The sequence below is a fragment of the Ursus maritimus genome, unplaced genomic scaffold (assembly GCF_017311325.1).
Source record: "Ursus maritimus isolate PB19 unplaced genomic scaffold, ASM1731132v1 scaffold_20, whole genome shotgun sequence".
Lineage (NCBI taxonomy): Eukaryota > Metazoa > Chordata > Mammalia > Carnivora > Ursidae > Ursus > Ursus maritimus.
In genome coordinates, this window is record NW_024424453.1 from 42019779 (window position 1) to 42036018 (window position 16240).

The 16240-nt window shown below is 39.9% G+C and overlaps 1 protein-coding gene across 1 annotated transcript in view; it reads right to left on the reverse strand.

Moving 5' to 3' along the window:
- The window catches only part of NEK10 (NIMA related kinase 10), a 199701-nt gene that overhangs the window by 14403 nt on the left and 169058 nt on the right, over positions 1 to 16240 (reverse strand). The window contains exons 31-33 of the mRNA XM_008709406.1: positions 13621 to 13650; positions 11652 to 11752; positions 2763 to 2873 (exon numbers count right to left, since the gene is read on the reverse strand). Of these exons, the coding sequence (XP_008707628.1) occupies positions 2763 to 2873; positions 11652 to 11752; positions 13621 to 13650 (242 nt within the window). The remainder of the gene's footprint in view (positions 1 to 2762; positions 2874 to 11651; positions 11753 to 13620; positions 13651 to 16240) is intronic.

Sequence of the window (16240 nt, forward strand, 5' to 3'; positions counted from 1 at the left end):
ATGTGAGTGAAAAAGGCCTGAAGCACAGAGAAAGGGGTGAATTCTGAACAGGGAAAATCAAGAGAGATTTTTATGGAGGAGCTGGCCTCTCGGTTTAGTGGTGGAGAATAGGAAGCATGTTAATATTCCAGGCAGAAGATCTGTTTCGCGCCCAGGAGAGGAAGCCTGCCTCCATGACCTGGAAGGTAAACACCATGATGGTACGAACCACCACAACCTTGTAATTATCACAGAAGGGGACCATAGCATTCCTCACAGGAGAATTTAATGTGCCTCTAAATAACATTGAAAGGGAGGCTAAGTCTTTGCCCCCTTGAGTTCCCTCACCCAGGTCCCTGAACGCCCTCTACTGCCCCATGAATCCCCTTTCACTCCCCAGACCAAGGACGGAAGGTAAGAGCTCTGAGAGGGGCCGCCACGGTACAGGGGAAGGCCGACAAGGCAGGTGGGGCCATTTTAACAAAAGAGAATCTTTTTTTTCTATCAGGAGAGATAAGAAACCCAGCAAGGAAGGGATGCAAACCAACAAACATCAGGAACAAAAGAGGACGGGATCTGCTTTAGGGACGTGTGCGGGTGGGAAATCACAGCGTCAGGAGCCAAGAAGGAGGCACGGCCGTGCAGCAGGAAGCTTGCTGCGGGTACTTCCATCTCTTAAAGCTGGGGTTTCTGTTAAAATAAATATGTGTCCAAACCGGATTATTCTGCGTATCATTTTAATAAGAGTATTAAAACCTAGCAACATGGAATATTTTCATGGGAGATTGGAGCCTCTGTCTTCCTAAAATATATTTATTGGTATTCACGTTACAATATGGAAATATCATAAAGCAAATATCTGCAGTCTCACGCACTTCTGTTTTGAGCTCCTTGAGCTTTGTCTCTTGGCCTGATTTGCCAACACAACCCATGAAAGAAACTGTGCTCTTTTATCTCTGATGAGGTGGGACTTCTGTTTTGTTCACGGGCCGCTGTATCTCTTTTCCCATCTCCTGGTTGTGGAGGTGCAGACGGGGAGGCAAGGCAACAGAGCAAACACACTGTTTGCATTTCTTATCAAAGAGCCCATCATACTGCCCGAATAAGGAGCACATTTATGCGTAAGACTGGATCCATGAAAGGAGAAAGAAACTTTAAAGAAAAAGTTCATTGGTCACATGACTGTTTCAAAGTTTAAGTGGATGATAAAACAGATAGATAGATAGATGATGATAGATAGATAGATAGATAGATAGATAGATGATGATAGATAGATAGATAGATAGATAGATAAAAATTGGAGCAGGCCCAAACTGCTTGGGCCTCAGGTCTTTCCGGGACAGGAGAAGGGGACCTGTATGGAAATGGCTGCGGGCCAGGACACAGGGATTTCCTGTCATCAAGTTGTGCTAATTAGAGATAAACAGTTTTCCTTCTGTCTGGTTGATTTAACTTCTTTGTGATTTAGTTTGTGGGTATGTGAATAGAAATATTTACTAACAGCTGAGGTCTAGGAGATTATAGAATGTTGAAGATGGAAAGAAGCTTAGAAGTACAGTTGGCCCTTGAACAACACGGGTTTGAACTGCATGGGTCCACTTCTATGTGGATTTCTTACAGTACAGCACTGTAAATGTATTTTCTCCTCCTTATGAGTCTCTTCCTTAATATTTTCTTATTTCTAGCTCACTTTATTGTAAGAATACAGTATATAATATATAACATACAAAATGTGTGTCAGTCCCCTATTTACGCTATGCAAGCCTTCTGGTCAATAGTAAGCAGTTAGTAGTTAAGGTTTTGGGGAGTCAAAAGTTATACATGGTTTTTCAGGGCACCTGGCCAGCTCAGTTGGTTAAAAGTCTGACTCTCGGTTGTGGCTCAGGTCTTGATCTCATGGGTCGTGAGATCAAGCCCCGCGGCGGGCTCCACACTCAGCAGGAGATCTGCTTGAGATTCCCTCTCTCCCTCTGCCCCTCCCTCAACTTGCATGTGCTAATGTGCTCTCTCTCTCTCTCTTTCTCTCTCTCTCTCTACAATGAATAAATAAATCTTTAAAAAAAAAAAAAAAGATTTTCAGCTGTGCAGGAGCAGGGGATCAGTGCACAATCCCCACGTGGTGCAACAGTCAACGGTGGTTCATTCCACCCTCATAGGTGATCAAAACCACAGCTTCCAATGGTTAAACGACTTGTTCAGAGTGGCACAGCTCAATTTAGAGGCTTGTTGGAGAACATTCTAATAAAATACCGAACAGAATTATCCTTAAAAAGGCTAAAATATATTTTTTAATTAAAGATATTTAATAACATTTATTCTTAGGAAAACATGCAATCATACCGAAAGAACTTTCTATTAATCTTCTGAGATGATGGCCACAGAAATTAAGGTGAGAAAATCAGAGGCAAAGACATCCTCAATTTCGTATCAAAAAGTGCCCTTATGAAGAGGCCCCAGACAGTTTCCTTGCCTCCTCTGCCCCATGAGGACAAGAGAAGTCACAAGTCTGTAACCAGGAAGAGGGCTTGTGTCAAACCTGACCATCCTGACACCTTGATATTGGACTTCCAGCTTCCAGAACCATAAGCAATCTCTGCTGTTTATCAACTCCCCAGTTCATGGTGTCTTTTTTATAGCAGCTTGAAAGGACTAAAACAAACAGTGATAACATTCTTTAATAGAGGATGGAGTTTAAAGCATAAAGCAGAGAAGGTATAAAATGTAACTCTTTGGCTGTGTTTTTGCTAAGCCACAGAAGAATTGCCAGGTGTCGAATACTGTACCTTTTTAATTTCAGATTTCAGATTGCAAGGGTTACTCTGCTGGCTGAAGAGGGATTTCTTGAATCTCTCTATAACCCTTCTTTTCAAATTGTGGTGCAGGGCTGGAGGAAGCTGCGTAAAATGAGAAAACAATTATTATAAGCAAATTGTGAACACCGCACAGATGACTCCCAGGAAGCGTTTACTGAGGGTCAGTGTAACAATATTAATTCAACGGGACGAACTGAGAATATAAATTTTACTTCAAATAGCATGACGAGGTGTGATAATTTTTCATTCCACAATCCAGAAGGAATATATTACTCTTCTCTCTCTCAAAAGGCTGCTTCCATTTTATCTTAGTCTTTCATTTTATTGGTATTATTTTTCATATAACAACTAAATTGCACGTATAAATTGAATTGGTAAAGAAGAGATTTCACAAGGAAAGATGCATTCTAACAAATGTTTAGGTGCTTACGTCATGCCCAGGACTTGGCTAAACACCCTAAGCAAAGCCCTTGTCCAGAAGGATCTGATACTTTCAAACAGGAAGTATGTATCTGCATTACTACATAGTTAGATGTCTGTCTGTGAATGCTCTTAAATATCCGCATAGAGAGAGATCAGATTGTAGGGACCAACTTTGTCAAGAAGAAAAGAATGAATGAGTACACACTGGGGCTGGGCCAGGATGAGCTGGATTTAACAACTTAGTAGGAAGTCACTTTAAAGTCTTAGAAAATATGGTGATTGGATGAAACCGGGGACTTTAAAAAATTGATTTTGTAGTGCTTTGCAGTTGAATTTATACAAAGAAACCAAAGATCCTGAAAGACACAGAAGGATGAAGTAAAGTTTGGGAGAAGGATAAGAGAGCAAAGAATGATACGGGAGCTCAGTGCAAATAATGTCTGGTTTGTTTAAAATATGGAGAGGACCTGGAAGGAGACGAAAAAGAATCAGTAAGAACGAAGATGGCTAAGTGAGAAGGAAAACGTGGTAGTAGGTGCTTTCAAGATTAAAAACAAAATCAAACAAATCAAACAAATTAAAAAAACAAGAATATAATTCAAAGTTCATATCAAAAGAAAGAGCAATGTGGTAGTGACAATTATTTACCCACCCCCACTCCATTTTTCTATACTCTCTTATAATTTAGGTTTGGTGCCATGTGACTACTTTGGGCCCATGAAAATGATATGTGTCACTCCGAGGATGAGGAAATGCAAAGCCAGCATGCTTCCTCCATCCCTGTCCCCCCTGGGCAAAGAGCTTGGATTCCACCCATTCCAGATGGCACAGCCACAAGATGTAGGAGGGCCAGCTGACCTGTCTAACTTTAGCTAAGTGAGACATAAACCTCTATTGTATCAAGCAAAGAGATTCCGGGACGTATCTGTTAGTATAATATAACTTACTATATCCCGGCTAATACAAGAAATGTCTATTCATTCAAGTTTCATGAAGTAGCGGAATGTATAAAAGGTAATAGAGAAATGAATAGGGTCAACAGGGGTTCATAACTGCTGAGTTTATAGCCAAAGAAAAACTCTTCATCAGTCTAAACACAGTAGAATATGGGACCCATTAATAAGCACTGTAATGCTATAAACAGAAAAACAACATAATTGAAAAATGTTTTAACAATTTATCTATAATCCTCATCAGTCCTTCGACTCTGAGTCAAAGCAGGTTTAATTACAGAGGAGCCAAGACTCTACTGGAGGGTCTGAAGCCCTTTAGTATACTCTGGAAGGTTCTGTAAGTTGACAGCACTGAATCTCTACTGAGCTCTTTTTATGTCAATACTATAGCATTCTTGTACCTTGCTCCAGATGTAATCACTTCCTTATTCCCAGCAAATAGTCATAATTATTGCTGTCCTTTTACATGGAATGAAAAGGGAAATAAAGAAATGTGGAGAGAGAGAGGGAGAGAAACAGAGAGAGACAGAGATTTGTTGGCATTAATGAGCAAATAGAAGATAGATGAGAAGGATAATAAGTATACATGATGTGTGCATGAGAGATTAGCAAAAGTGGAATGAGCTTAATTTAAGACGAGGACCAGACGATGAAGGGAAGGGTTATTTGCACACTTTCATAGCAAGGGAATTGGTTGGAGTGGAGAAGGGATGGGAGAAGTGCCTGGAGATACCTTTGGGGATTTGGTAAATTCCCTACTGTTCCGCACTGGAAGTTACCATTTCCCTAAATCAAACACCAGAGGGCAGTGTTGGCCCAGAACCGTCTAGTTGTTGCCTTGCATGATTCTAATTGCCAGAGAGAAAGGCAGAAGCAAGACTTCTCTGATACACCTAACAGTGTACACAGCAAACTTTGAAAGCGTGAAGTCCCAGTGGGTCCTCAGGTTCCTTCAAAAGAGACTTACCCCAACACTGGCAGCTGTCAGTATCAGATTACTAATTCAAATATTCTTATTCTTGCTATTCATTTAATGTGATAAGCCTCTCGATAGCTTAGAATTGCTTTTAGTGCTCCTGATTGCTTGAATTAATTCTCATAAAGGCTTTCTTGAATAAGTTAACAGTCAACTTAAGATTCATATACACGGCAGTATTAGAAAGCTATTTTATCTTATTGAATAATTGTCAGTATAGACAGCACCCATCTTTAAAATTTTGCTGGAAGAATTTTAAATTTTACACAGAATGATGACTCATGCAGAGTTCGATTGAAGATGTAAGAATGTTACTATATTATATCCCAGGACAATAATACTAAGAATAGAACATTAATACCTGTGATTTGTACGTGCCAGTTACTAGGATTACTCCTTTATGTGTCTTATGTCATTTTTCTCCCCACAACAAACTTATAAAACAGGTCCTATTTTATAGGTAAGGAAATCAGATTTTAAAGACATTATGTAACATGCAAAGATATTCTCTGAGGCAGTATGCCTTTTAACACAACCATTATCCTAGAGCAAACACACCACCGTTAGCATTACTACAGTTTAACACTTTATAAACACTTCGCATACTTTATTTCCTTTAGCACAATAGTCCCATAAGCTACCCTAATATTACCGATAAAGAAACTGATTCTAGAAAAGGTGAGTCTCTCAACACAACTCATCTAAGAGCTTATTTTTTGTTTGTTTTTGCTATACCACACAAAGTCACAACAGAAAAAAATGAAATCTGATCTCTAGGCTCTATACTAGAGTTTCTTGAGCTTGCATTATATACGGATAACTTTCTAAAGACACACTCTCTAGTATCTCCAAGAATAGGTCAGCAGACCATCAGTAATTGAGAGGATGCCATTTGCAGTGACTTAAATAATATCTTACTATAAAAACAAATTATTTTGATATATTACTGCTTAAGACGAGATTTCCCTAAATGCTAAAAATATACTCAAAGATTATTTTCAAAATAAATACACAAAACATAAAGCTTTCTTTTAGAATTTGCAAACCCCGAACATATGAGTATACTTAGATACATGGCAATACCCTAAATTCTATTTGATCAGTCCCTCTTGCCATTAGGAGCCAGGAGACCCAGATAAGAGAAAGTAGGGATGGTTCTGATTTCATCTACCACTACTGCTGAAAAAACCAGTATGTTTCACTGATGACAGTAGGGAGTATAACTTCATCTGAGGGACAACACGTTGCTGTCCCCAGCCACATTTTTTTTTGTTGTTGTTGGCAACTGTTGAGGTTGTTAAGATGGAAGTCCAAAGGAGATCCACATAAACTCCCTGTCTGCTCTCTAGAAGACAGCTGTTTAGTTTTTGAAAGTTGCTATATGCTGATTGTCAAAGCACTTCTTTAACAAAGCCGTCAAATCCTAAGTACAGAATTAAATCCAGAACTTGAGTTGGCTGTGTGGGTCTTACCTAAGCAATTGCACACAAAGACTCGTACTAAAAGGTAACATATGTACGTTGGTCACCCTTAGGTGCCCGAATATCGATTTTGGTTTCCAGCAATGGAAATGAAGCACTGATTTCATTCTCAGCTGGCTGTCTTAAGATTACTATCTCAGTTTTGATAAAAACAGATGTCAAATCAATGAAGACAGCGTAAGGATTTTTAACATCCTGCCTTTTAAAATAGTTGCTTTTAGATGATTTCCAAGATCTGTCTCCATGGAAACTGGATAGGAAAGGCCACCACTGGCCAAAAGTAAGCAGTTTCCCCTGTAAGGTTATGTGCGGTTGTCGGGAGGGATCTGGCCCTGCGATTCAGGGCACCTATCACAGCGTAAGTCTGCAAGGGAGTTTGACTTGGAAATAAACATGCGGACAAGAATTGTTTGTTTGCGTGTGTGTTTGTTGATTCAGGTTTACTTTCAGCAGTTTTCCTTTGTAATTAGCAGACGCAGAAAACTGATCTGGTCTTTAACCTACAGCAAATAAGATAGGATAATGTTTAGGCTTGTTTTTATCTTCTTTATTTGAAAGGCATTGACCTGGGTTAGCATTGCGATTTAAAGTTCCCCAAAGGGGAAACATTCCTTACTATTTGCAATGTCATAAACTTTCAAGTATTCTGGAAATACATTTTGAAAACCACAATGGTTACGTCTGAGCTTGTAGCAGGGAATGCCATCTTGCCAAAAAATATGAAATCATTTGTTATGCTGGCAGTGTGAGAGCATAATAATAAGATATTTATAATCATTTCATTCTTGCTTTAACATACTTTGAAATCCAATAAAGAAATGGAATACATCCATTAAAAAGTTTTTTATTATATAAAAATTAGCAAGACAGGCATATGGAAACTATATTTAAACTTCAAAGTCTATTTTCTCTCAATTTAGTAGTTAAGCATTGAGGTAACCAATAAGTTATTTAAAGCTATTTCCATAACACTAAAGTTAAGAGTGCTTCCCCATATTTCTACATCAGCATTTAAATGGAAATGCATTTTTGAATATAATATTTTTACTCAATAGAGGTATAGCAGATTATGTTTTGATTTATTAACCAATTTTCCACATCCCCCTCATATTGCTGTGGACCCCTACACCCTCTTTCATTTAATCAGGTAGACAATTCTGCGGGATTGCCTAAGGGAAAGGCTGACAGCAGAAAATGGAGAAAAAAGTAATCAATTTCAGACTCTTGAGTCTCAAAAGGCTAGCCCTCACGGTGATTGAGAAGAATGCCCGATTTGGGGGAAAATGTGATAGATAAGAGCCAGGCTAGGGAGAAGTCAAAGGGAAAGCAGGGAGAACTCAGAGGTGGGTAGGTCCCAAAGAAGGGAGCCCCTCGCCTCGCCCCCCAGGCTAAGTGTGCCAGCTGCCCACGAGTTGCCTCTCGGCTCCAAATCCACCCTTGAGTGCCCTGCATGTGATACTGTAATTTTCCCTTGCCAAGATGTTCAGCTCCGTCGGTAGAGAGCACTGGAGGGAGGCTGGAGGAGGCTGGTGCTTGTTTTTCTAGTTCCCGTGATGCTCCTGCCTTGCCTCAGTCCTGCAGCACTGAGTGGTCAGCCACAATGGGGACCCCCAAGCGGGGCTCACCCCCAGGTAACTTCAGTTGTACCAATCTTGCAGGCAGCTTCCCAGAATGTTCCATGGAGCAGCACCTACCAGTGGGCAGCCTCCTCTGGTCCATCGAGGGCATTTCCCAGTCCAAGCCTCATGTGCTGATTTTTAGAAAGTTCCACAGCAAGACACCTCACCATGGATGACTTGCCCCAAGCCCCCAGAGGAAGACTTCCATGCAAGTCTCTAGCACAGCATCTCAGTGGATTTCTCTAATCTATCCAATGAGGTCTGGACCTCAGACAAGGATGGGGTTGTCCTCTTCTATTTTGTTCCTTTCTTGGGTGCTCTGTGTCAGCCCTGTAAGTAGTGACTTCCTTATCTGCTTTTCCTATATTCGTTAGTTATTCCTTTCCCCCTCCTTTTTAAATAATACCCTGTTATTATTAATAATTTCAAACAATTTTTTATATTAAATCTTCCCTGATGAGATTACTGCGTGGTTTCCATCTCCTAACTGGGCCCTTGCTGACACAGAGTGGTTCCAGGAAGGTCCCAGGAGAAGGACCCATAGAGATGGGATTTGGGAATTGGTTTGATGGTGCCCTTGGAAGTGAGCCCAGAGTTGAGTTTTGCCATAGGACCTAGGATGTGGGTAACCCATGGCATGCAGTGGCATCACAATTAATCAGGGTGTCACCGCGATAAAGAGCCAACTGAAGCAAGTGCCCTGGAAGTTCATGTGGCTGCCGCACTTGGACGCTAGGCGGTAGGAAGACTACAAGGACTGAGTTAGGGGGTGCACTCTTCAAAGTGCATCTGAGCACTTCAAAAAAAAAAAAAAAAAAGACAAGCTTGGGTCCTTTAACTCTCAGCTCAAGTCATAGGCTAAGACCCAGAGAGATTCCATGATAGCCTTAAAAAAACCTGTTATTTCTTGCTACCACAGCACTGACGCGGCTGATAATCAAACACAGATTTAATTGGGTGGGTTGCTGAATTACAGTGTCAGTGAAATGCACACTGTGCCAAGTTTCTCACGTGAAAGTCAGGAAAACGAATGGGATCCTAAAACTTGAAATAAGGGCATTTTGCTGGATCCAGATAAAACTGGCGATCTTGAAATTCAAGTCACTCGGAGCTACCATTGCCAGTAGAAGTAGCTTGTCACTCTGTGTCCGAGACGCCAAGCCTTCTTTTGCTTGAAAACTCTACACTAACCTCATCTGGGACAGATGAGGAGTGATACCTTAAAAAGGAATATTTATTCCTCATAAGGCCCCCAACAATGGGGCTCAAGTCCATTCCTAGGGTCATAACTCAACATGATTCTGGGGAACTGGTGCACACTATGACCCAGGAGGAAACAGCGGACCCATCACAAGAATGGCAAGACTTTGCTATTATATACCAGCAGCAACCCAGAGAACATGTGCAGTAGATGCTAAGGGTTTTAGGCCAAGGAGGGTGAAATATGGCACTAGATCAGGCTGAATTCATTCATAGGGTGCTCTTACTAGAGTTCAGATTTCACGTATTAGTCATGCAGCTGAAGGTAACTGCTTAATTGGTTGGTGTACTACAACTTGAACTCAATGGTGGCCTACGTTGAATGCAGATAACATGCCAGAGCTTCCCTGGTATGTGGAGGAGGGAATTCAAAGTCTTGGGGAGACGGGAATGCTGGGGTAGATTTACCATGTGTGACCTGCACACTCACTCCCCAGTTATGTTGAGGAAGAACACTCAGAAGCTATTCCTGTCACTAAGGCATTGAGAAATACATTAGAGAGGGGAGCACCAGCATCCTTCAGAACTTCTGTGGTTGCTTTCCTTTGCAGGCCAGGTACAATACTTAAAGTATATGATTCCAATGGGGGTGATGTGATCCCAAAGGAGCAAAAGGCAAGTGATAGCTTTTAACCGCCAGTGACAAATTGGGAGCATTTACCAGAAAGGGTGAGAGAGATGTACTGTTAATTAGAATGCCTTGGCCCACAGAGATCTTTGGTGGTGGTGAACCGACTAGGGTGTTCCTGGGAAGGAAACAGATGGTCAGCCTACTAGAGTATTCCTTAATCTAAAAAACAGAAAAGAAACTCTAGGCCTGGTAGACAGAAAAAACAAAAAACAAACAAACAAACAAAACCCAGAAAAAAAGAAAACAAAACAACTGACCTGAGTTGCTGTTGCCACAGTGGAGAGTAACAGCCTCTCATACAGTTTCTAGACTTCAGTCGATCCAAAGACCCAAAGCCCTTGATTAGTGGGAAAGCTGGGACCCCTTTAGGAAGGGCCCAGAAACACTGCTCTAAGTTTACACTATAAAACTTCCTCCAAGCCTTGCCCGAAGAGACCTGCAGCCATTTATTACAGTGACTGTTCACTGGGGAGAAAGAAATCCACAGGCTTCAGAGAAGACTGGACACTGGTTGTAAACTGCTGGAGTCTTATAATGTCACTGTGGTACACCAACTGGCGTGTATCTTTTGTTTGTTTGCTTGCTTTTTGAGGGGGAGGTTAAGTGAACTAGCCGAGTATGATTTATAGGGGGCCCAGTTGGTCCACTGACCCGGTGGTATTTCTCTCTAGTACTTGAATGTATAGTTGCCACAATTGGCAACTGGCAGAATCGCCAGCTTGGCTCTCTGAATCTTAGACTGAGGAAATGTTTACATGTTTTGCTCTTTGATATGTTCCAAGTGCGTGAAACAGTAGCACCTAATTGTAGGTCCCTAATAATTATATGTCAAATGAATGAATGAACTGCATAAGACAGTGCAGTACTAAGCTCCAAAATACTCATTACTTTCTTGTCCAAATGCTTACATTTCATCTACAAAAATTTCTTTTCTTATTAACAGTAAGACTTTGGTCCACTTTGGTAAATGAACACTCAATTTGCTTATCATTAGACAGATTTCTGTATATAATTAATAGCCATTTTCTAACAGCGATTGCTTCCCCAGTGCCTAAGAGTCACTGAGATTTAGAAATAGGAAGTTTTAATAATCTTGGACCTTCTGTTTTCATTTCTCTGGGACGTTCTAGTTTTAACCCAGCATCCTCAAATTGGTGAGTGGGTACTACTTTTCTTTCTTCCCTACAGTGAAGCTGTTCAGAACCCAGCTCTGTCCCCACTTTCACCCCCACACTGAAGGGCCATTTGTGCTGAAATTTATTTTTGGTGGGACACTGACAATGAAAGAATAGGTTAGGAATCATAGGGGAAACCTGCCATATTTGCTTTTTTTTTTTTTTAACCCAACGACCTTTCCAGCCCTGCTGCTAAGGCAAAATGTTCCCAAATGTATGTAGCTGGAGAGGATAAAAAGTAGCATTCATTCCAAATGAAAGTTCCACAAAGTAGTTTTTTAACAATATTAGCATCAAACTTGTACTTAAGATGAAAAAAAATAAAAAGCTACCATACTGACCTGGGTGATGTAGATGATTTTGTGCAGCTGAATTAAGATCTGCTGAATAGGATCACTGATCTGTCGTACTTTCCTCTGGGACACAGCAATCCCTGCAGATGCTGCGGATGATAAATTCTGCAGTTAGTCGAGATCCTGGTTTCCCCTTTCAAAAGTTGTGTTAGTAAAGAATGGGGTAAAATTCTGAAAAAAAAAAATTAAGCTAAGATCCTTATCCTACCGATGAGATAATATGCAGAGACCCTGTAACACTTCAATATTTTACAGTACAGGATGCAAAATTTCTTCCCTTTACTTGTAACACTTCTAAGTAAAATAACAATGTTACCTTTTATAACATCTAAAAGGCTCTTGGAAATTTTGTCTGCAATTACATCAGGCTGCCACCAGGAGTCAGTGATGCTTTGGATACCGTGGCCTTCGAAAAGCTAAACTTCAGATAGGTGCAGTTAACCGACTATCAGGCTTTTAAATTTTAAAGTCATTATGCTCTTAATACCGTATCTTAAAACTAATTTTATTAAAACTACTAATGCAAATGCTGAATAGGCAATCTTACAGAGAAAAACAAAAAACAAAAACAAAAAAACCAGGAATGAACAAAAACCAAAAATCAAAAAAAGTATAATTTGTAATAATCAAGGGTCTGAAAGTTATTGTAACCTTTGATTATTACAAATTTTCACCTGGATTTTTCTCCAGGTTTAGTAAGACACATAACTCATAACTTATCCTGAGTTCTTATCATACAGCCACACCACTTTTCACAGTTTGAGGCTAGCTTGATACCAAATTGCATATGAGCTGCTTTCCCAGCTTCACATGTCACAGTCACAAGTCGTCCATTCTTAAATTTGAGGAATATAAAGCTCTTTATAAAGAAGTGGCCTAAACCTCTAGATTAGCCACAAGGCCACCTCTGACTCCTCTCACCCTCGGATCCACACTGGCGAAAACAGAAGAGAGACTTCAGATATGTGGATCTATAGAATCCTCCCCACCTTCCCCAGTTTCTCTTGCTCTTGCCCTTCCTCCCCTGACCTATAGCATGCTTTCTGCAAAAAGAAAAGCTCCAAAGTCCCTCTCTTCTTCCCTCCATACCAACTTGAGCTTATATGAAGTTAAATGTGAATGTAACTATTGCTTAGCAACAGCTAAAATTTTGAAAAATGATTCTTATATAAATGCTTTCTGAGAAAGCTTGCATATTTCACCGTAAAAATTGTTTTCAAAACATTTAAAGAGAAAATTTAATGTGGTCATTAAAAGATTCAACCTGTTTTATTATAAGCATGTGAAAATTTATATTTAGGACACAAACTTAAAAGAGAAAACAAATATAATGTTTAAAGAAATATCATTTTCCTTATAGGCATCTTGACTGAGTTGAGAAATTCATATAAAAAAGTTATCCAGTTCCAGTTTATCTGCATTTAATACGTTGTTGAAATATTTGAAATGTAAAGGATCTACCTCCCCTAGGCACCGTGTCTAACTCCTTTTAAGCAGCAATTACTTGACCATTAAGATGATGTTTAATAAATTACCCTGAAGGTAAAAATGTGAAGGTAAGTCAGAAAGAATTAAAGTAGCTCTAAAATAGAAAACAGAATGCTGGAGGTATCTGCTCCAGCCTGCAGAGATGGCCAAGGATAATATGTGGGATTTTCTACAGGGGTGTTTCCTGTAGAAATGATTCTTAAAACAGAAGTATTTGTTTTTCTAGATCCATACTGAAAACTACAGACCGTGTAATGTGGCCAAGATGATGTTGCTACAGGAACATTAACTTCACACTTTCTGAAGCTGGAAGGTTTGATTTTTTTGGATCACCTTTATGGTGACTACTTTATGCTTTTGTTTTGTGGACTTAACATTCATAGGTAACGAGTTAAAATCTCACAGGTGGCAGAGAGTTCTTAGATTGTGATGACATTTTGAGTGGGATATCACACGGCTTTGACTCTACCTTGCCACAAGAATGTGCTCATCTGTGGCCCTAAACACAAAAACAGAGATAGTTAGCTAGAATGCCCGTCTTCTGAACTACTCAATCATGCAGCGCAACTTAAAATCTTCTTAAGACCTTTGGACCACTACTCTTAGTCCCAGTAAATCTTGCCTTTTAAAAATAGTTTTGATTGTTCACTCTCTAAAAAATCAATTTAGAAATGTTTAATTACACATGCCCATGGTAAAACAAGCAAACGAACATAAAAACACCCCAGGTATTCCACAGGGGCTGGAGGCTCCCTGGAACCACCCCCCCCACCCCGCCCCCGGCACCTCCCCAGAGGTAACCTCTGACATCAGCTTGGTGTGTTGCCTTCCGGTCCCTTTTCTATCCATTTACATACAGAACTGTGTACTTTCAGAACAGTATTTTTCAAACGGTGGTTGAATCCTGAAAGCAGTTTAATGGGTCATGACCAGCATTTTGATAAATGGAATGGAATGACATGGAATGACATGGAACAGGATAGAAAAATTTCAGAGTGCATTGTATATAGTAAAGGTCCACTCAGTTGCTATATAAAATGTGCTCCTTGTTGAAGGTCATTACCAAAGGAGCTGAAAGCTACTATTGTAGAAAGTCTATAGTATTACCTCGTTCGTTCGTTCTTTCTTTTTAAATACATGGTGACACATCATAAGGTTGTGCTACAATTTTTTTCCTTTTTGACTCAGTCTGTCATGGAGATTCTTTTTTATCAACACACTCAGTTCTACCCCATTCTTTACAACCACTACTAAAGAGTGCCACACGTGCTGCGCGCATCATAGTTACTTTAGCCACTTCCGTCTCAAAGGGAACTTAATTTGTTTTCAGTCTGCCTTGATTATGAATAATGTTGCAGTGAGCACACATGCGCATGCCTCATTGTGTGGAAGTACAAAAGGTCTCTTAGGGGAGATAAGGAGAAGTCAAATAGCTGTGCCCTCAGATATACATATTTCTTATTTTAACAAATACATATTTAACCTGAATCGATTTGCACTCTGACCGGAAGAGAATCCATTTTTCTACACCTTAATCAACACTATATATTCTCAAACTTTTCAATTTTGCCAATCCGACTTTGTTTTATTTTGCGTTCACCTAAATGCTGGTGAGGCTATTGTACTTCTTTGGTGAATTTCCTGTTTGTGTCCATTACTTCTTTTTCTTATTGATTTGTAAATGTCTTTATGTAGCCTAAATTCCAATGATTTTTTTTTTAAAGATTTATTTATTTATTTATTCGACAGAGATAGAGACAGCCAGCGAGAGAGGGAACACAAGCAGGGGGAGTGGGAGAGGAAGAAGCAGGCTCATAGCTGAAGAGCCTGGTGTGGGGCTCGATCCCATAACGCCAGGATCACGCCCTGAGCCGAAGGCAGGCGCTTAACCGCTGTGCCACCCAGGCGCCCCTAAATTCCAATGATTTTATTGTATTTTATATGTTAAGAGTATTTTTACTCTTCATCTGTTACTTCTTTTCAATTTAAAGAGTATTTCCCATCCCTATCACCTAGACTAAAGGTAATTTTTAGTCTTAGGTGCCCCCAGAGGTGCCTATGATTCATATCTATGTAGTTCCTGCCACAAAAGATAGACAATAGTTGGTCCCATTAAAATTTAAATCAAATCAAAGTTTCAAATTGGGTCAATTTTAATTTCTTTTTCTAGTTTTATTATAATAGTGAATTTAATTAGATTTCATTTTAAAAGTTAAAAGGAAACCACGAAATTTCCTATAAAAGGTAATTTATTTAAAGGTATCAGAAATTTTTAAAAGTAATTATATTTGTTATCTTACTCAGGTGCAATTTTCCCCTGCTCTGGTGTAGTTAAGTAGGAGGACCTAGAGGAAGACCAGTGCTTTTTTTAGCATGAACCTGGGGCAGACACTGGGAAGGGTTTTACATATTTGATTTCACCTAATCCTTGAAAACTTCTGAAGGGTAGTTGTTCTTATCTCATCTTACAGACAGAGAGTAAGATTAAATGGGGCCCCTGGGTGGCACCGTAGGTTGGGCTTCCAACTCTTGGTTTTGGCTCAGGTCATGATCTCAGGGTCATGAGATCGAGCCCCACATGGGGCTCCAAGCTCAGCACAGAGGCTCTTTGAGATTCTCTCTCTCCCTCTCTCACTGTCCCTCTCTTCATTGATGTGCTCTCTCTCTCTAAAATAAATAAATCTTTTTTTAAACAAAGAGTGTAAGATTAAGGAAACTGTCCAACAAGATCACAGAGCAGGTGATGGCTGGACCATGAGACAAGGCAGGTCCTAAAACACCACACCGATTCAGTCTAGACAGGGGGTGAGGGGCTCCCTCTTCTCTTCCTGACTCATCACTAGGACAATTCTTCTGGTTACCTCAAACATAAAATAGTATTTATGCTCCTTCCCAGGCCTCAAATACTATTTCTCTTCTTAAAAGGGTCACTATTTTTAACATGATGTTCTATCTAGGCCTTTGAACATTTAATGGATTAAATATTTTTGGAAAGCACCTACATGTAATAAACTGGAAATATTAGGTCTTTGTAGTCTGTGCAGTTTACTCTCTCTGCTTTTTTATTTCATGCCACATTACAACAGCCA